The sequence below is a fragment of the Nerophis lumbriciformis genome, linkage group LG03 (assembly GCF_033978685.3).
Source record: "Nerophis lumbriciformis linkage group LG03, RoL_Nlum_v2.1, whole genome shotgun sequence".
NCBI lineage: Eukaryota > Metazoa > Chordata > Actinopteri > Syngnathiformes > Syngnathidae > Nerophis > Nerophis lumbriciformis.
In genome coordinates this window covers 50,375,001-50,397,500 of record NC_084550.2, presented here as the reverse complement: position 1 = coordinate 50,397,500, position 22,500 = coordinate 50,375,001, and the positions used below count along the sequence as shown (strand labels likewise).

The following is a 22,500-nucleotide window of genomic DNA, read 5'->3' as shown; positions in this document are numbered from 1 at the left end:
TGGCCAAACAGCTAAATTTTTGTTTCATCTGACCATAGAACTTTCCTCCAGAAGGTGTTATCTTTGTCCATTTGATGTCAGATGAAACAAAAATTGAGCTGTTGGCTACAATTCCCAGCAATATGTTTGGAGGTGAAAAGGTGAGGCCTTTAATCCCAGGAACACCACCCCTACCGTCAAGCATGTTGGTGGTAGTATTATGCTCTGGGCCTGTGTTGCTGCCAATGGAACTGGTGCTTTACAGAGAGTAAATGGGACAATGAAAAAGGAGGATTACCTCCAAATTCTTCAGGACAACCTAAAATCATCAGCCCGGTGGTTGGGTCTTCGGCGCAGTTGGGTGTTCCAACAGGACAACGACCCCAAACACACGTCAAAAGTGGTAAAGGAATGGCTAAATCAGGCTACAATTAAGGTTTTAGAATGGCCTTCCCAAAGTCCTGACTTAAACCCCATTGAGAACATGTGGACAATGCTGAAGAAACAAGTCCATGTCAGAAAACCAACAAATTTAGCTGAACTGCACCAATTTTGTCAACAGGAGAGGTCAAAAATTCAACCAGAAGCTTGTGGATAGCTACCAAAAGCGCCTTATTACAGTGAAAATTGCCAGGGGACATGTAACCAAATATTAACATTGCTGTATGTATACTTTTGACCCAGCAGATTTGGTCACATTTTCAGTAGACCCATAATAAATTCATAAAAGAACCAAACTTCATGAATGTTTTGTGACCAACAAGTATGTGCTCCAATCACTCTATCACAAAAAAATAAGAGTTGTAGAAAGTATTGGAAACTCAAGACAGCCATGACATTATGTTCTTTACAAGTGTATGTAAAATTTTGACCACAACTGTATTGTTTTTGTTAGTTAAGTAGGTTAGGTTCTATAAAAGCAAGGTAAAACATGATCATGATGATCTTGTCAACATTAAAATGAGACAGTTTTCTCAGAAGTACAAACGTTGGTGAGCCTTTTTACAAAGTTAGCTTCAAATTTCAGTTGTTGATCAATTATAGTCCCACGGTATTTATACATGTGCACATATTCAATGACCTGGTTTTTAATCACAGTTGGCTGGGTCACATGGGGTCTATTCCTAAAGTTGATCAGCATATCTTTTGTTTTTGATAAGTTGAGCTGGAGGTAAGACTCATCACACCAGCGTACAAAGTCAATAATGGGGCCGTGGCTGCTTTCATCTCCATTTAGCAAACTAACAATTACTGAATCATCAGCATATTTGATGATTGCTTCTAAGTAGCTTTTCAACCACTTCAAGACCAACACTAATTTGTTAATTAAGATATTATAGTTAATTTTGTCAAATGCTTTAAAGTTCATAAACTCTGCAGTTGCACATGATTTACTATCCATTGCATTTGTAATCTCTTTCGTTATTAACAATGTTCTTTGATAATGTTATGTTGTTTAATACAACAGCGGTACCTTGGTTTTTGTTAATAATCCTTTCCAATACAACTTTGTGAATATGTTTTACACATTTACACAGTTGGATGCAACTTTTAGTCACCTTCTTACAAACGACCTATGCTACCTAAGAAGAAAACAAAAATGTTCTTAATGGTCAAACTAGTGTTGTCCTGATACCAATATTTTGGTACCGGTACGATAACAAAATGTATTTCGATAATTTTTGGTACCTTCCGATAATTTTCAAAATAAAGGGAACCACCAAAAATTGCATTATTGGCTTTATTTTAACAAAAAATCTTACGGTACATTAAACATAGCTTTCTTATTGTCCTTAAATAAAATAGTGAACATACAAGACAACTTGTCTTTTAGTAGTAAGTAAGCAAAAACAAAAGCTCCTAATTTAGTCTGCTGACGTATGCAGTAACATATTGTGTCATTTTCCATTCTATTATTTTGTCAAAATTATTAAGGACAAGTGGTAGAAAATGAATTATTAATCTACTTGTTCATTTACTGTTAATATCTGCTTACTTTCTCTTTTAACATGTTCTAGCTACACTTCTGTTAAAATGTAATAATCACTTATTCTTCTGTTGTTTGGATGCTTTACATTAGTTTTTGATGACACCACAAATTTAGGCATCAATCCGATACCAAGTCGTTACAGGATCATACGTTGGTCATATTCCAAGTCCTCATGTGTCCAGGGACATATATCCTGAGTTTATAAACATAATATAAATGTAAAAAAACCGAAAGAAGATGTTATGATGCCAAAAAATATCGACGTAATCATAGTAGTATCGACTAGATACGCTCCTGTACTTGGTATCATTACAGTGGATGTTAGGTATAGATCCACCAATGGTGGGAGACCGGTACTTTTTAGAGGCGGTATAGTACCGAATATGATATCGTGGTACTATACTAATACCGGTATACCGTACAACCCTAGATCAAACACTTAGTCACTTGAACTCCGCAGCAATTTTTCACATTCAAAACAATTAAAGTCTAACAAATCCATTCAAGACAGCCAAAAATATGAACACATACTACATTTTATAGGTAAAATATAGTTTTACATTCAGAAAACCATGTGAAATACAATCCAATAAAATTAAACGGATAAATGAACTTTTAATATCACTTTTATTTTTATTAGTGCGCCGTGGCTCAGATGGTAGAGCGGCCGGCCAGAAACTTGAAACTTAGTGTGAATCCAGCTTCCGCCATTCTTGTCACTGCTGTTGTTTAATAGGGCAAAACACGCTCCCCGTGCCACCTGCACTGGTGTTAATGTAGCTTAAATGTAGATAATGGGTTTCTCAATGTAAAGCACTTTGAGCTGTGGTGTGTCGTCAGGGCCAGAAGGCCTTCTCTGCTGGCCTAACATAACCAGAAATCATGATCATAATTAAAGATACAATTATTTTTTAATTGACTTTCCCTAAATATCTAAAAGTATTCATATTCTCTTCATGTCATATTATGCTCCTTCCAGTGTTTTTAGTTTTAGTTTGTATCAATCAGAATTCAGCTAGCTTGTGTTGCCATGCTGTATGAAATCTGCCCGAGGCCTTCAGAATCAACAATGTAGGCGTCTGTGCACTGTAAGCGATCGGGCACATACAGTTGATAGACAATTGCGATAGCCAATCAGATCACGAGTTGTTGTCGGTAAGGCCTTCTAGATGGCCTCACGTTGAACGTGACATTTACGCGTCCTGTGATTGGATACTCATCGGGACCGTTAGCGGATGAATTTGAGAACACATACAGTTGATAGACTTGATAGTGATCGCGATAGCCAATCAGATCACAAGTTGTTGACAGTAGCCTATCCAAGTAGCCTGATGTTAACAAGACTGTGATTGGATACTCACTTGTCATTCCAAAGTGAGTATCCATTCACAAGTTTCAATTTACCAGGAAGCAGGAATTGTTTCACCGTAGCCAGACCGGGATAGCACAGAAGGAGAACAAAACGTTGATTCGGTAGCAGATATATATTTGCAATGGCATTTTCAAGAAGGATATTTAAAGTGAAACTACATTTTGTGAGACGACGGAAGCTAGTTCAGCTGTTCTGGCGAAATAATGGAGACATGCTCGCCATTTCCACTCGAATAAGCCAACGACAAGGGTACCAATGGCTTATAAGTAGAGATGTCCGATGAATGCGTTAAAATGTAATATCGGAAATTATCGGTATCATTTTTTTTATTATCGGTATCGGTATCGTTTTTGTAATTTTTTTTTTTAATTAAATCAACATAAAAAACACAAGACACACTTACAATTAGTGCACCAACCCAAAAAAACTCCCTACCCCATTTACACTCATTCACACAAAAGGGTTGTTTCTTTCTGTTATTAATATTCTGGTTCCTACATTATATATCAATATATATCAATACAGTCTGCAAGGGATACAGTCTGTAAGCACACATGATTGTGCGTGCTGCTGGTCCATTAATAGTACTAACCTTTAACAGTTAATTTAACTAATTTTCATTTATTACTAGTTTCTATGTAACAGTTTTTATATTGTTTTGCTTTCTTTTTTTATTCAAGAAAATGTTTTTAATTTATTTATCTTATTTTATTAATTTTTTTAAAACGTACCTTATCTTCACCATACCTGGTTGTCCAAATTAGGCATAATAATGTGTTAATTCCACGACTGCATATATCGGTTGATATCGGTATTGGTTGATATCGGTATCGGTAATTAAAGAGTTGGACAATATCGGAATATCGGCAAAAAGCCATTATTGGACATCCCTACTTATAAGGCGTCGAATAGGTGCTGCAAATTGTTAGTTCAATAATTTTATTTTTTCACTTTTAATATGTTTTTTGCAATTTTAACTTTAACAGTACCGCATAAGATATGTTTTAATTGCTGATGTATTTTAATAGATTTTTTAATGCGCCAGAAAATAACCCGTTTTGTACACTGTTGATGTGACTCAATGCGCAGTAAATGTGTTCCTGTATAGTATTTCTCCAGCAATGGTCATGTGGTGACATGAATTATGGTATTTTGAGTTGTAATCTTTGAAGTCGGACATCACTGAAGGCCTAGGTGGGAAACGCACGGCCCGCCACTGGCTTTGAGTAAATAGAGAAAATGTGCTATATAAATATAATTCACTTTACTTCACTTCACTTATGAAAAACTCTTGTTGGCAAAGTGCCGAGGCCAGGAAATGGAGGGTAAAGGTATCTTCAACATTGTTTATTACCTTCTTTATTAAAGTGCTGGCAAACGCAACTTTCTTAGGTCCCATGGTGGCATATTTTGCAATCGTACTAAAAATAAAAAGTACAGACACTGAGTTACCAAACTGGGATTCATTGTTTACTCTTTTGATTCTACACGATACACTGTTTGTTACACGCAATGTTTGGCCATATGATAACTGTGTACAAAAACCCAAGCAACATTTTGGTGAAAAAAAGATTCCACTACATTCCACCACACTACATGGGGACGGCGTGGCGCGGTTTTTAGAGTGGCTGTGCCAGAAATTTGAGGGTTCCTGGTTCGATCCCCAGCTTCTATCAACCTAATCACGTCCGTTGTGTCCTTGAGCAAGATACTTCACCCTTGCTCCTGATGGGTCGTGGTTAGGGCCTTGCATGGCAGCTCTCGCCATCAGTGTGTGAATAGGTGAATGTGGAAAGAGTGTCAAAGCGCTTTGAGTACCTTGAAGGTAGAAAAGCGCTATACAAGTATAACCTATTTACATTTCACTTTACATATAAATACGGTTTTGAAATGCCAAAACTTGTAACTAGTGTCAAGACTGTTTGACCTAAGATTTGCGTCTCAATATCTAATTTATTTATGTTTCCTCCAAAGGTCTTTTGGACAAGGTAGACCATCTCATCAGTGAGCTGGAATCAATCATTCACTCGCTGTGTTAATTTAGCTAGTAAGGGGCGAAGTCAAAAACGCGCCCAGGTGAGTTTGACAGCTGGAAACAACAAAGCGCAACAACAAAAAGGCATTGAAGGAAAAGTGTAACAAAACATATCTGTTCTGTTTGTCTATCGTTGCATCAGCCTTTCCATTACTCTCTCATAAATTACAAATTATTCATCTACTTTCATGGAATAAACCTGTCACGCACACTCCATACCATGAGGTGTGTCTTGTATCACAGGACACAGGTGTGACTGAATGTAAACTAAGTTGTGCCAAAGGAAAGGACACACGCTGGGTGGTTGAGACGGGCACACACAGTGTAGTGTTAAAAAACATATTAGTATTCGGTAATAAAGCACACATATTGTGTGGACAGGATATACCAATATATGCCATCTGTGTACCACTATAAATAACCCACACAACAAGTAAAAGTCCCTTCCAGGTTATTTATGATCCACCGGCCAGCTGAGAGTTATATTTCTATAATAGGATGGAGCCATCATCCTGTGAATACTGCAGGGAATTACCTGGGAATCAATGCCAATTATAGCTTTTCCTACCAAGACAAAAACACATATGTTTGTGTAAATTAAGCTTTAGTCCTCTGAGGATGGGCTAAAATAAACTAGGTGAATTACAAGGTAAAAATATTGACATGTTTGGAGAATGCAATAACAAACACACGGTTTTTAAAAATAAATATATTGAATATTTCTCGATGGTAACCATTTTTTTCTATCCACAACAGCTAAAACTGCCCAATCCTTAAGTGATAACACACATTTTCCCCTTTTTTTCCACTAACATTGCAGGTATTGTAATGGGCATTCACCTGTTTCGCCTATAAAGCCCCCTAAAAAAAGTTCCCAAAAACCCTCAACAACGTCTTTTACATGTTTGCTAGTTAATCCGACATGCAAGAGTCGTGTATAAGTTCAGCAAAATTAAGTTTGTGTAACGACGTGCTTGTGTTGTACTGTTGATGTTCAGAATTCCGCTGGTCGTGAACGCACCTAGCCATTGGGTTATTTGGTGGATATTGAGGAAGTGTTGTGTTGCGGGAAACGTGTCTGCGATACATGTAGACAAGTTAAAAGCTGAGCAACCTGCTGTTTGAAAAGAGCATCAAACTGAGTGCCTCTTAAGGATACTATGTTACCAGAGAAGGGTAGTAGCATGCCACATTTACTCTGTTACAATTAATTAAGTAACTTTTTGCAATTGTTTTCTTTTCAGAGTAATTTTAATGCAACATACTTTTTACTTCCGCGTTGCATAGTAGAGTTTTAACTTGCACTTACAGATGTAGCGACAAACTGTAGTTACTGACAGTGGTTTTCTGAAGTGTTCCTGAGCCCATGTGGTGATATCCTTTACACACTGATGTCGCTTTTTGATGCAGTACCGCCTGCGGGATCCAAGGTCACGGGCATTCAATGTTGGTTTTCAGCCTTGCTGCTTACGTGCAGTGATTTCTCCAGATTCTCTGCTGGCTTTTGAACTTTGCTGCCTAGAATAATCCAGATGGTTATTTTCCTCTTTGTTCCGGAGGACACAACGTCCACAGTGTCCAAAAACAATTTGAAATGTGGACTTGTCAGACTACAGAACCCCTTTCCACTTTGCATCAGTCCATCTTAGGTGAGCTCGGGCCCAGCAAAGCTGGCGGCGTTTCTGGGTGTTGTTGATAAATGGCTTTCGCTTTGCATAGTAGAGTTTTAACTTGCACTTACAGATGTAGCGACGAACTGTAGTTACTGACAGTGGTTTTCTGAAGTGTCTGAAGGTCCCATATGGTGATATCCTTTACACACTGATGTCACTTTTTGACGCAGTACCGCCTGGGGGATCCAAGGTCACAGGCATTCAATGTTACGTGCAGTGATTTCTCCAGATTCTCTGAATCTTTTGATGATATTACAGACCTTAGATGGTGAAATCCCTAAATTCCTTGCAATAGCTTGTTGAGAAATATTGTTCTTAAACTGTTCGACAGTTTGCTCACGCATTTGTTCACAAAGTGGTGACCGTTGCCCCATCCTTGTTTGTGAATGACTGAGCATTTCATGAAAGCTGCTTTTATACCCAATCATGGCACCCATCTGTTCCCAATTAGCCCATTCACCTGTGGGATGTTCCAAATAAGTGTTTGATGAGCATTCCTCAACTTTCTCAGTCTTTTTTGCCACTTGTGCCAGCTTTTTTTAAACATGTTGCAGGCATCAAATTCCAAATGAGCTAATATTTGCAAAAAATAACAAAGTTTACCAGTTCGAACATTAAGTATCTTGTCTTGGCAGTCTATTCAATTAAATATAGGTTGAAAAGGATTTGCAAATCAATGTATTCTGTTTTTATTTACCATTTACACAATGTGCCAACTTCACTGGTTTTGGGGTTTGTATTAGAAATTAGAATGCATTTTAACAAACAAAACATATATGTTCTTGTCTTACATAGGGATTGTGAATGATACGCACATTTCCAAAAATGTGCAGTTGCCCTTATAACACACGTGAAAACCAATATCGGGGAATACCTGCACAGGGCCACTGTCCAAAAATCGACATATGGATGTGTGTGTATGTGTGTTAGCTGCTTGCACGGAAGCAGCACTTTGCAGAATAATCTGAGGACATGAACTCTCCCCCAATTCCTTTAAATAGTTATGAGTTAATAGTTGATGAGTCCCTCGAGCCTCAAAAGCTTCCTCGGTGGATAAGGGCAAGGAGTGGTGCGTGCAGTCAAGGTCTCACACACACACACACACACACACACACACACACACACACACACACACACACACACACACACACACACACACACACACACACACATACACACGCACACATTTGTTACCTTCTTGAGACCTCCGAAAAATGCCTCCCTCTATAGGACCACCCTTTCTAGATATATAAAGATTTGTATTGCCAACATTAATAATATATACATACTATGCAAATATAAAAAAAGCTTCTTGTGAAAAATGTTGGCAATTTTATGAAAAGAGTCGCAATTTTACTCGACAAAAGTCACAATTTTATAAGAAAACTTGTCGGCAATATTATAATAATCGGAATTTTACTTGGCAAAATTATGACAAAAGTCATAATTTTACTCAAAAATTTCAGTATTTTACAAGAACAACAAAAAATTTGGCAATATTGTGATAAAAGTCAGAATTTTATATGACAAATCAGAATCAGAATACCTTTATTGTCATTGCATGGAAACAACGAAATTGGACAGCAATCCAGCTCAGTGCTTTTAAAACAAACCTACATGAAATAGTCTTAAGACAACAACAATAATAAAACAATTTAAAATGTCACCATTTTGCATTAAAAAGTAATAATTTTACATAAAAAAATAACAATTTAACGAGAAAATATTGAAATATTAAAAAAGGCAGAAATAATATGAGGAATTGTTCCCAATTTTATAAGAAAAAAGTCGACACATTGTGAGAAAAAGACTGCTTTTAGTTAATTAATTTATTTTTGGATTTTTTTGTTTGTAATTGGTTTTTACTCTTCATTATTTACTTCAAGTTATTACAGTATGTCTGTATATACATATGTATTTTATTTTTTTCATTAATTTTGGCCAAAGGGGGCGCATTTCAATTTCTTACAAACACTTGTTATTTCATATGTTGACCAGAGGGGAAGCACTTTTAAAACCGACACACAGTCAATTTGAAAAATCCCTCCTTTTTGGGACCACCCTAATTTTGATAGATTTCACCACCAGGGGTGCAAATGAGACATTCTCTATTAGATGCAATGGTTTTCCGTATTGGGACCATGATGTCTGTCCTAACTTGTTCACCGGTCCTCATATGGACGATACCTTTCCTTGTTGATGTCTCAAGAAGGGTAAAAATACAACAACACACACACACACACTGTCCTGGTATCCTACTAAAACATATGTGCATAGTGAGCTGATGTGCCCTAGTAACAATGAATAGTTTAACCTAGGCTGGTCCCTCCATTCATAACATGGGGCAAGTTCAATTCAGGTCAAAATGTCCAATAGCATCAATACAAATTCAGTTTCATAGCAGAAATGTTTGACAGACAAAGAGGGAGTGACGAGGAAGCAACATGGAAAGAACAGGCTTAGGTAGAACATGGGAAGGGTCGTTCCTGGTTCCTGGAAATACAGGAAAAGTGTGCTGCATTCAAACAATAACACGACAAAAGATGACGCGGTTCTCCTTTGCGCCGACGCACGTGCGCAGACGTGTCATTCTTGAGCCAAACATATAATTTTGTTGGTCATAGATATGAGCGATCAAAAACTCCTTGATAGAGATAATCAATGAGAATATATAGTAGGATCGTTGTTAGCAGGGCATGCAAGAGTGCTTGCTGCATGTGGGGAAATATGAGTCAATTCCCAAAAGAGGTTTGACCTGATGAGCTGTGCCCTGCTCCCGCATCTTTCCAAAACGGAAATTGGAGCAAAGGCCGCAGTAAATCACCCTGTCTAAATCAAAAAGATGCTAAAGTGCACCAATAAATAAATTAAAGGGGAACCTCAGTTTTTGTTCATAATCCGTTCCAAAAGGTCTAAAGAAGATCCAATGTAACGAATACAAATACATTTTTCCATTAAGAAATACAGTAAATCAAATGTATCCCTTCCAGACACCCACATATATGAACACAAAGCACCTTTTTTAAAGAATAATTAAAGTTTTACATGCAGAAAAATACATATAAATTATGAATGAAATGTTTAAATGAACATTTAAATGAACATTTAAACATTGGAGTTTGACACCCAGGGGTGTCAAACTCATTTTAGATCGGACTGGTAAAATCAAGGCACGATAACTTAAAAATAAAGACAACTTCAGATTGTTTTCTTTGTTTAAAAATAGAAACAAGCACATTCTGAAAATGTACAAATCATAATGTTGTTGTTGTTTCACACTTACATGCTTTGGTTTATAGTATTCTACCTTTATTTGTCATTATTTATACTTTCTGAATAAATTATGTGATAATGTTCATCAGTCAACTCATTGGTGTTAATTTTCAATCTATCAAGATAAAAATAATATAAAAATCAAATTACAGGATGTTATTTATGTAGTTTGATCGTTTTCCTCGACTAGTGCACTAACATCATGTGTTTTATTTTTTTACATATGTAGCATCAATTACAAAGATACAAATAATTGCTATTGTGACATCTAGTGGACACATTTAGAACAGCAGTTTCTTTCATTCAAAAATTTCGGCTCATTTTTATACTTCGCAAACTCATCCTGCAGGCCGGATAAAACCTGTTCGCGGGCCTGATCGGGCCTTACGTTTGACACCCCTGCTTTAACCTTTTGTAAAAACATTTGTTGGCAAAGACGCCGATTAGAAGGGAGAGAAGAGCCACACTTAGCAGTCTTGAATTCAATAGTGTTTCTCACCTTCCTCATCAAAGTGCTTGTATTCTTGTATCCAATAATGCATGGACTGGAATGAGCATGTGCTCACACAAATGATTATATTTACATCAACTGATACAATCAGGTGCATGCTACACAGAGCTTTACGCCACAACACGTCACACTGTCGTGATTGCGCAATCCGTTAAAAACAGAGCGGTATCACTGTACTGCAAGTGTTTTTTAATTACTTGTGAATGCAACATATTCATATGAGGATGTATTCCATCCAGCCATCCATTTTCTACCGCTTGTCCCGTAAGTATCGCTAACTAGCTCAAAAGCAAGAAACAACATTACCCAATCTAGAATTGTATAAACACATTACTGATTGATCAACTAAGCTATTTAATTGTGCACATTGAATCTAGAGGCTGTGCTCCTTCTAATCGATCTTACAGGATTTTGACAGGGAAGTGTCTACAACAGGAAGTTAACTTGTGTGACGTCACATAAACCGAAACGCACATCCTGTTTTGTCTTTATATTTAAAAAAAACCTATCTCAAACTTTGACAAATTAACATAATAACATAAACATTATTAAACACTCAAATAAAAAAAATACATCTCTTAAACTACTTAGAGTTTCCTCTGCCAAGAAGTATAGTGTCTATATTTATTTTATTTTTTAAATATAACTTTGGTAAAATATTTCTATGTGTGTAAGTACTTTTTGAGCACATTCAACAATACCGTGGTAATGATAACACTGATAATTTTGGTCACAATAACCGCGATCATGTAATTTCATGTGATTATAACCCCTATAATGAATTTAAATTATTATATGTATGTTTTCATTTTAATACCAACAATAATTCACTTCTTTTCACCCTTGAATGGAATACGGGTTAGTTAGTTACTTAAAACACTGCCTGTATGGTTAATAAGGGTTTTAAATCAAGGACTGCCCTAGATTAATCATCTGTCAACCAAAATTACTGACACACGGAAATACACAACCATCTTTTACAATTGCTTGGCTTTCCGTGATGTATTTTCCATTTTTAGGAGTTCCATTTGGGATGGGCCAGTGGGTGTGCAATCACCTCAAGGGGGAACTCCAACTCCTCTAACGTCATACTCGATACTGTTCCTAAACTTGTTTCTCTTCATTATTTAGTGGACTGCTGCTTGTCCAAAATGTACACCTCTCTACTAAAAATAAACCCTTGCATAATCACATAGACCTCATTGCATTTACAGACAGTGAACGTGGAGGAAATGACTTTGGAGTTTGTCTATGGAAAGACATGTGTGAGCTGGAGCCTATCCCAGTTATCTTTGAGGCGAGAGGCAAGGTACACTTTGGACTGGTCACCAACCAATCACATGACAATGACTATGTTTCCATGCACTAAATTAGTCTGATTTCTCAAATAGTTTGTTTTTTTGTATTTTCACACCAACGTGTGAAGTCCAATAATCCGTGCACTTTCTCTAATGCGACTATTGGTCACACACCATGTGCCTCCCGTACACTGAGGGGTGCTTATTTCCTTTTAACGCGGATCAATATATTGCTTTTCCGGTTAACTTATGGCGTCACGGCGTCACACTAGCCTCTGTGGTTCCTTACAAGTTACCAGTTATCTGTGGTACGTGAGGTCCGCTGTAATATTGACACAGATTACAAATATTACATCACTAATGGCTATGCTGATGTTAAATAGCAGGAAGCATCAAGAAATGATCTGAGATTGTGCTACGAACATGACACTACCAAGAATGTATCGGAGCGGATGCAGCTCAGAAGCAAAGAAAGACCAACAGGAGAATCTTTTTAGAAGGACATTTCGGACAGAGAATCATGGAAACCAAAACTTTTGAATGTCTCGGAGTTCATTCATAAGGCTCTGTGGATTGATGGAAGGAGTTTAAAATCCGAGATTCATATCGAATCGCCATTTAAAGTAGAAAAATTGCACACCCCTCGTAAACATGGTAACCACTAAAAGATAAAAGTTTATGTGTGCGTGAAATATGTAAATAATATAGCTGTGCCTCACTGATGTACATACCTTTGTTTGTTCTTTTGTTAACTTTCTAACTGTAATCGTTAGGTTTCCCAAGGCTGAGGCTGACTCTTCTGAAGGCAGAACGTGAAAGTAAAGGAAAGTGAAATTGTTAAAACACACAGAAATGCCAACCAACCAATCGTGGCCGCATGCTTAATGAAGGATAACGATTAGTATCTTTCAACATGTGAAAGGATCTGCTCAGAGGACAGAGAACCACCTGTTTGGTTCATTTTTGCGTCTGCAAACAAAGAGCTTAGTTACCAGAGAGCTCCAGATGTGTGTTCACAAAGTTGTGTAACTCGTACAATATGTATTTTGGCAAATTCCGGTATTTTATTTATTTTTTCCATTTAATCAGTTTAGAGTTATTTCAGTGACCATTGCAGGTTCTCACTTAGCCCGCGTGGTAGAGTAGGAGCTAAAAATTTAACTGCAACAGTTTTACAACAAGTTTTAGTTTTTATATTGCAGGAAAAATGGTTACATGTCTGGCCTTGGGGGTTAATAATTACATCTCATTTAAAAAATAAAGACATGACCTCTTAAGGCTAAACTAAGTCAACAACATGTTAATGCCCTCTGATAGAAGAGAATCAAAGGTTGGCTTTCTGTAAACAACAACCAATTGTCAGCCCTTAGTTATTGTCTACTGTATGTGTTGTGTGTGGCAAACACAATGCAAACAAGTATTTGTGTGAGCCACGTGAGGAGCAACATAAATATACTAAAGTAGGGTATCTCAGACACTCCCTCCATTTATGACCGTACAAAGTCTGAGTCATTCACACACACACACACGCACGCACACTAACACACACCCACATGCACGCATGCATGCATGCATGCACGGATTGCACGCACACCTCCATTAGAAAATGTATACCCAACAGTTGAATGTATCAATGGAATGTTTAATATATTACTGCCTCAGCAGAAGTCCAGAGTTCCAGCTGTCTGTATGCACCTAAGACCTCCTGAGCTCAGTGAACATCAATAAAATAACTAATCAACTGATCTTTTTCCTATTTCTTTCGATCTTTACAGCACTTGTCTCAAAAATGATGGGCGGTTATCGTGCGTGACATACCACTGGGGACGTTAGTGCACCACACAAAACTGTGGTCAAGCCTGCTTCAAAGGATTAACTCTAACTAATTCATGTTTTGCTTTTTCTTGGGCTTTCTGGCATTTGTGTGTGACAAGAAGATAATCGTTAAGTAAACTTGTATATCTTCAAAACAGACAGACTTTCCTATGTTTTTTCTTATGATAAGGTGTTTAACGTATTTTAATGAGTGTGCGCACCCTTGTCTTTACAGTTAAGACTAAGTGTTTTCATGTTTTAATATCAACAGTGGTTCACTTATTTTTGCACCTGCATGGTCGGTTAGTTTGTAGAAGGCAACACTTTGACCCTGGAATGGAATAGTTTAATGCTTAAAGATGACCTATAATGATTTTCCACTTTTCTGACTTACACAATGTTCGATACTCCAAATACCAAAGCGTCCAATCATAAAGTTCATGTATTTGAGCGTGAGCTCGCAGTTACAGTTTTGGAAGCCTCTGGCCGCAATCTTTTTTAAAGGGGTCCTTTTAAGCAAAACCAATTTTTCTTACCTATTGGTACCTGCTGTTATGTATTTAAGATCTGCATAAATCCTGAAAATTTGAAATCAAACTGAGGAGGCATTGCGGAGATAGTTATAAAACAATCTTACCTTCCTTCATACTGCCGGGAAACAATCGTTTGGAATTTGCCCATTTAGTGACGTTTTTATATTTTTATATATGGTTGTGATTTACCCAAAGTGCTTTGCGCGCGTCCCACATTGTAATCTGACGATTGTGGGGCAGACTAGCTCGTACATGCATATGCATCCTCAGCTGTTGCCATTTCTAATACAAAGCAGCCTATAGAGGGCTTAGGATTTTTCCAGATTTCCCACAATGCATTTTCAGTGGCCATATTAGTAAGCTTCATTTGTAAACACGGTCATTGTTGCTCATAATGCCGACGACGTGTGCGATTGTCAACTTCCATAATCGAGGTTGAAGAAATATTACTATCTTTTATCGAATTCCTAAGCGTATTTCTGGACAGACGGAAGCGGCTGAAAAGAAGGGTGAGCATGGATTGCTGCAATCATATATGACGGGCTATAACGACTTTATGTTTGTTCGGATCATTTCATTTTAGGTAATTAAGAACCTTTTGTAAGTAAAAATTAATCTAAAATAAATGACAACCCCACTTTGCATCAACTTGATGTGCTTGGTCAAAGAACTTTGACAGTAGTTGTATTGATTATGAATACTGTACTCACTTCTCTCATCCGGACTATAGCCTCCACATAAAACAAAAATGACGCAACATGACAACAGCATTCTCCCAATCACAGTGTGCTGAGATGACCTTAGATTGTTTAGCCATGATTATCCAGAGTTTCAAACTTGGGTCTGTTCATTTCTGAGAGTGCATGATTCGAGCCTTGACGACACGATATCCACTTAGTTTATAGATAAACGTCACAAACCCATCCACAAACAAACCGGTCATAGCTTTCTAGGCTCTTATCATTTTGAAAGTTTTTAAAAGTGTAAAATGGGCTGGGGTTGGAAAATTAGGTCCTTCACAAAGTCTGAGTATGAAGTATCAGGAAAGATGTCATGGTCTCTGCTCCACTGAGGCTTGTCGATGGGGTAAGGATCATCACATCCAATTACGGCTGTTTTCTCCTTATAACGACATAGGGACTTCTTATCACGTGACACAGTATTTCTCCATCGTATCACAGCCCGTGCAATGTTATTTTCCAAGGAATAGTTGGTAAATATTACGTGTAACACTATCGTGAATGATGGCGCTTGCCTCTCAATATGGCTGCCGGCAATGCATTGTGGGATACTTAGCCAAAAATCCAAAGCCCTCTATAGTTCAAACTTAAGAAAAGTCCGAAAGCAGCTTGAAAACGGTCTGTACAACATAATGTATTCAAAATTTCGCCCAAACAACCACCTATACATGTTATGTAGACCACAAAGAAGTGTTTTAAATGTAGAAAAATAATCATAATATGACATTTTTAACAGTGGATACAGTGTGGATGTACTGTGGAACCTCAATTTACGAACTTAAATTGTTCTTGAACATGGTTCGCAATCTGAAAAGTTTGTATGGTAAGAAACAATGTAAACATGAATGATTGGTTCTAACCTCGACAAAAGTCTTTATTTTATTTTAAAAAAAGCTCACTTTGAATACACTGTATTGTGTATATATACTGCATACATATCAAACCAACAAAACAAGCGGGTAATAGCTCAAAAATCTATTTTTCTGTCCAAACAATACAACAGCCAGCTTTAGTGGTTAGGGTGTCCGCCCTGAGATTGGTAGGTTGTGAGTTCAAACCCCGGCCGAGTCATACCAAAGACTATAAAAATGGAACCCAATACCTCCCTGCTTGGCACTCAGCATCAAGGGTTGGAATTGGGGGTTAAATCACCAAAAATTATTCCCGGGCTGCCCACTGCTCCCCTCACCTCCAAGGGGGTGATCAAGGGTGATATGTCAAATGCAGAGAATAATTTCGCCACACCTAGTGTGTGTGTGACAATCATTGGTACTTTAACTTTAAATTTAAACTTCAATGCGTGCACACACACAAAAGTCTCTTTGCTTTTGGTACGCTCCAAAACGTTGCCAACCATGTTGCTACAATAAAACACAAACAAAGCAAAATCCTTTTTACCTTGTGACGGTGAATATTTGTGGCATTTTTTTTTAATAGTCTGAGAGTTTCAGAGTTGTGAAAGGCGGTCCTTCATCGACTTGTGTCCCGGGTGTGCCTTCTCCTCAGCTGTATTACACGTCCACTTAGGGATCTTCTTTTTTTTTTTAAAAGGCCGATAGAGTTAAAAGCTTTCTGCAGTAGAAACCCCCTTCGCCGACAAAATCCTCGAAGTGCTTGATAAAAGGTGAGCTTTTTTGCAAATGATAGGTTCGGAAATGCTTACCTGCTAGCAAAACAACACAAGTTTTTCAACCTAGTCTTGCTCTTTCTCTCTGTACATGTGAATATATTTAATATATTGGCACCGCTGCCACTGCCTACTCTTCGCAAATATATAAACAGGATGTGGCGTAGGCGCTCCGCCTCTTCATAATAGCTGTGCCCGCATGTACAGGAAAGATGAATAAATAAATGAATGAAGCGTTCGTACGGCGAGACATAGTTTTCACACAGAGGCATAATTGGCTCAATCTAAAGGTTCGTAGACCGAAAAGGTTGCAAATAGAGGCGTTCATAAATTGAGGTTCCACTATTCTTATTTGGGAAATTCTAATATCGGCCAGAACCCCCTGAAAGGACGAGATCACGGGTCAAAGCGGCCGAAATGAGTTTCCTCTGTCAGGTGACGGGGCTCTCCCTTAGAGATAGGGTGAGAAGCTCTGTCATTCGAGAGGAGCCAGATGAGGGGGCTCGGGAATCTGGTCAGACTGCCCCCCGGTCGCCTCCCTGGGGAGTTGTTTTGGGCGCGTCCGACTTGCAGGAGACCACGGGGAAGGCCATGTACACGGTGGAGAGATTATGTCTCCCAGCTGATCTGGGAACGCCTCGGGGTCCTCTGGGAAGAGCTGGACGAAGTAGTTGGGGAGATGAAAGTCTGGGCTCCTCTGCTTAGGCTGCTGCCCCCGCGACTCGACTTCGGATAAGCGGAAGAAGATAGATGGATGGATGGACCATTACTTGCGATTTCAAAACAAGTAATCCATCAATTTGTACGTTAAAAATGTAATAATTAAATGCATAGGCAATTGTGTAATATCGCTCAGTATCGGCTGATTTTTCTTTAAAAGTAAGCGATCGCCATTGCCGATTAATGCTTTTTAGTGCTGATCCTTTCTGGGAGATATTGTATTTATTCTTACTCCTGCGGCTCACAAACCAGCAGTCCATACACAGTGTGGAGCCGCTTGTCTAGATGAAAGCACAATACAGCAGAAAGTAAGCTGCTATTGACAGGAAATAAGATAAGATAGATAGAGAGGATAATGTAAGCGATCCATAAATTGGTGGTGTAGACACCAAGGGCGCTATCAGTTTATGATCGATACTAGAGTGATTAGATCGATGTTATTTTCTTTAAAAAGTTAAAATCATTTAGTTGAAATAGTTAAATCATTAGTTTAATATAAATATAAATATTTTTTAACTGTCAATAGCACTCACCCGAAATAAATTAAAACATTTACAATTAATACAAGTGATTGGTATCGTTACTGGTCGATCTCACTCATGGATGATCGTATCGGAATCGGCAGCATAAATCTCTGATCGGAAAATCCCTAGCAATTATATATTAATATTTATATATACTTATTGTTATAAGTGGCCCTAAAAAAAATAGTTTGACATCCCTGATATAAAAACAAAAATGTGTCTTAAATGTGGAATAAAATCAGAGGCCTCATTTAACTTCTTTGACATTTGATTGACAGTTAAGAGTTTTAAAATATCCTACAAAACATTGCCCGTATTGTAAATGAGGGTTTTATGATGGCAACGGTTTGACCCGGTAATGTCCTGTAGGAAACTAAAGAGCTTAGAAATAGTGCAAACTTTGCTCAACTTAGTGGGGGTTGGACGACATGAATGTCAAAGGTCATAAAAATGTGAAAGGCATATTAAGCAACAAGCCGCGATGACCACTCTGAGACATTTTATAACCTCTCTAAATAAAGATGTCTATAATTGATCTAAAGTTCCCCAAATTTAAAATAGCTGTTACATCAGTGCTGACGATATAAGCTTTTCTTTTTTTTTTCTCACCAACGCCCGATGAAACCTTCCGACAAGTGTAAACGATTGATCTATTTTTGATCCATTCTTTTCAAAGCATTATAATTAGTATAATTAGTGATTAAAAACAAACATTTATGCAGTGATCGTTTTTCCTTTTGTTAGCTTCCCTTAACTTCTTATTGATGTCATCCGCCAATTTATATAACCTTCCCGAAAGGTCAAGTCCCTTTTGTCCAATTGTCATGTTTTGGCAGTTCGGCGTGGGAGTTTCGACAAATTCCGTTTACATGAACTGGCTGGACCAGCAAGTCTTAATGATACATTTTAGCAAATTGAATAATTGGTCAGTTGAGTAACATCCAACATTCATGAAACCAACAAAGGAAGATATAAACTATTAGATGTGCCATCTTTATTGACAAGCTTCTCAAAAAGGCAAAAATGCTTCATTAAAACTACACATTTCACAAATAAGCCATGTAGTTAGAGGAAAACTTACAAATAATGCAGTTCATGTGTGCCCCAAAACTTCAAAATGATGAATTTTACCTTCCAACTTAAAAATAAGTACAAACATACATTAAAAAAGAAACAAAGAATGGCTACACTGAAAGAAAATCAGAGATAAACCCAGTTGAAAATCTTTGAAGCTGGCCTGAAGGGGGTCTTTGCACATTAATGCTTTCACAATCCGACAGATTTGGAGCTCACCTTCACCAAATATTGCCAAGTCAAGATGCTATTTTCTAATCAAAAAGACCTAATAATACCATCAATGCGAATGTAAAAAAATGGTGTGCCCATTGTAGCGAGACGTTTATTTAAATCTTATTTTGGTTTTCTATTTTTGTATTTTTAGAAAAAATATACAAGGGCTAAAAAGGCTTCAGTATGGTTTATTTTTGTATTTAGCTGAATAACTGCATTTTGGTAGAACACATATTTAAATAAGAATAATATTGATTACGGTAATTTAATAACTAAACAAACAAATAATATTATTATAGATATGAATACAATTCAAAATCACACACACACACACACACACACTGTATATGTATAAGTGGGACAGCGTGGCTCGGATGGTAAAGCGGCCGTGCCAGCAACTTGAGGGTTCCAGGTTCGATCCCAGCTTCTGCCATCCTAGCCACGTCCGTTGTATCCTTGGGCAAGGCACTTCACCTTTGCTCCTGATGGGTCGTGGTTAGGGCCTTGAATGGCAGCTCACGCCATCAGTGTGTGAATGTGTGTGTGAATGGGGGAATATGGAAATAGTGTCAAAGCGCTTTGAGTACCTTGAAAGTGGAAAAGCGCTAAACAAGTATAACCCATTTACCATATATATATATATATATATATATATATATATATATATATATATATATATATATATATATATATATGTGTGTGTGTGTGTTTTTAAGTAACTTTTAATTTAAAACCATGTGTGTTGTCATTTTTCCATAAACAAACAAAATACAATTTTATATACTGTAAAAACAAATGTTCATATATATTTGGCAAACTTTTCGAAAATGTATGAGAATATTAAATATCACTTTTCCACTATTTGTGGCAGTAATGACAATATCGAACAAACAGTAGAAGGCTGGAGCTTAAGTCAAAGTTTCTTAAGCGCAAAAATTATGACTAAAGTGGTGAAGCTGTATTTACGTACATACTTTATGTCCTCGATATATTCATTTAGTTTATTTATTTTAGCACAACATATTGGATGTACATTTATTTTATATTCCTTATAAAGTTTGTTCTTATGCAGTATATCAAATTAGTACTTATTTTTCTAATCAGCCTGACCTAAGCCTTATGTTTGTGTGTTAAATAAAGATAGCAAAGCACTTTATTGTCTTTGCAATTAAAAAGTTCAAGAGGTAGACAGGGTAGACAGAACAGGAACGCTGATGGGTCGCCACTAGTTGGCGCCCTGTAAAAGGTTATTTTAAACTAAGGGTGTCAAACGTACAGCCCGAGGGCTGGATCAGGCCAGCGAACAGGTTTTATCCGGCCCGCGGGATGAGTTTGCTAAGTATAAAAATGAACATGAAATTTTTGAAGGAAAGAAACAGCTGTTCTAAATGTGTCCACTGGATGTCCCAATAGCAATTCTTTGTATCTTTGTAGATGATTCTACATATGTACAAAATAAATCACATGATGTTAGTACATAAATCGAGGAAAATGATCAAACTACATAAATACCATCTTGTAATTTGATTTTGATATAATTTTTTTTTTATCTTGATAGATTGAAAATGAACACCAATGAGTTGACTGATGAACATTATCACATAATTTATTCAGAAAATATAAATAACGACAAATAACGATAGAATACTATTAACCACAACAGGTAATTCTCCATGTGGCCCCCCGATCTAAAATGAGTTTGACACGCCTGTTTTAAACTATTATTTTAAACCCACAAAAAAGTTGTGCTCTGTCATTAGTTCATTAGTTTTCAGCCCTTGCCTATCATTTGTGGTTATATTTAAAGGGCTTTATAAATAACGTTGTTATGATATGGAAATTCGAAATAGTTTTTATTATCATTTTAATGGGTTGTTTTTTATGTTCTCAGCCCCAAAAATTCCCAAATATATATTTTAAAGAGCAAACATTTTGCTAATTCTTAATTTTTAATATTTGTTTATGTTTACTCAAAGTATGTGGATTCTGATTCTTAATCCTAATTTCCTTCAAGTTTTGATTATAGGATAACAAGGACTATTCCCAGTAAAAAAAAAAGCATTTAAGAAACATGTAAAGTCACTTTTTAGACTTATCAGTTTGAGAACTTTTTTTTTCTCTTTCCCTTTCTTTTATTGTAACTGGATTTGCGTATGTTCTGTAACTGGATCTGTGTACTGTTATTTTTGTATTATTTTGACATGTTCTTTTTCTTTTTCTTTTCTTTTCCTTTCTTTTATTTGTAATTGGATTTGTGTATGTTGTGTATCTGTGTATTATTATTTTACTTTGAACTTTTGAAAAGGACCCCAGGTATACTAACCTGGCGTTTGTGCGTCGGCTAATGGGGATCCTCAATAAACAATAAACAATACTTTGCAAAATGTCATAATTAACATTGACACCTCTCTGTAAATGACTGGATATGCACTATGATGTGCTTCTGTACGAATCTTATCCATAAATATGTTGTTGTACTTATTTTTATTAGACATTATGGTTAAAACTTTTTTTTAAAAACTGTCATTTTAGGCTGGAGCTAGTCAGCAAAATATCAGCCACAATTCAGCATCCTGTGTCCAAAATATGATGAGTCATGTGTAACCCAGTGTCACAAAGTTGTGTAATATCCACACATGACTCAGCAATTTGTAACATTTAGTTACATGAATCCAAAATGACGAGAAATAAATGAAATAAATTAAGACTTACCTGAAAAACTATGCCCAGTTTGATAGTTGTAATCTGTGCCTGGTGTTTGCATGTCAAAGTCCCATTCAAAGTGTAGACCAACACCTGCCCGCCTGACGCTTTAACCGCACCCCCAAAGCCATCCATCACCACCCCCTGTCCGGGTGGAACTCGTGTCGCCCTGTGCCAAGTGAGTAGCGAGCGGGTCAAGTCCGACCAAAGTACCGCCGCTGGGGCTCGGTATCCAAGGCGGGGGCGTGACTGACCTGAAGCCGGCTTCCGCGCCGCCTCGCCGGGGAAGCTCAACCGGCAGGAGCCGCTGTACGCCGGTGTCGCCTCCACCACCGGGGCTCGGCTTCAACAACGCCGGAAAGTGTCGCAGCTGCGGCGGCCTCCGGCCTGCCTCTCTCCCCTCCCTCCTCCTCCTTC

At 37.4% G+C, this 22,500-nt stretch overlaps 1 protein-coding gene across 1 annotated transcript in view; it reads right to left on the bottom strand.

The window, feature by feature from the left end:
• Window positions 1-22,500, bottom strand: part of pparg (peroxisome proliferator-activated receptor gamma) — an 80,648-nt gene that overhangs the window by 57,949 nt on the left and 199 nt on the right. The window contains exon 1 of the mRNA XM_061938667.2: window positions 22,093-22,500. This exon is cut by the window's right edge and continues 199 nt beyond it. Within this exon, the coding sequence (XP_061794651.2) occupies window positions 22,093-22,144 (52 nt within the window). The 5' untranslated portion in view covers window positions 22,145-22,500. The remainder of the gene's footprint in view (window positions 1-22,092) is intronic.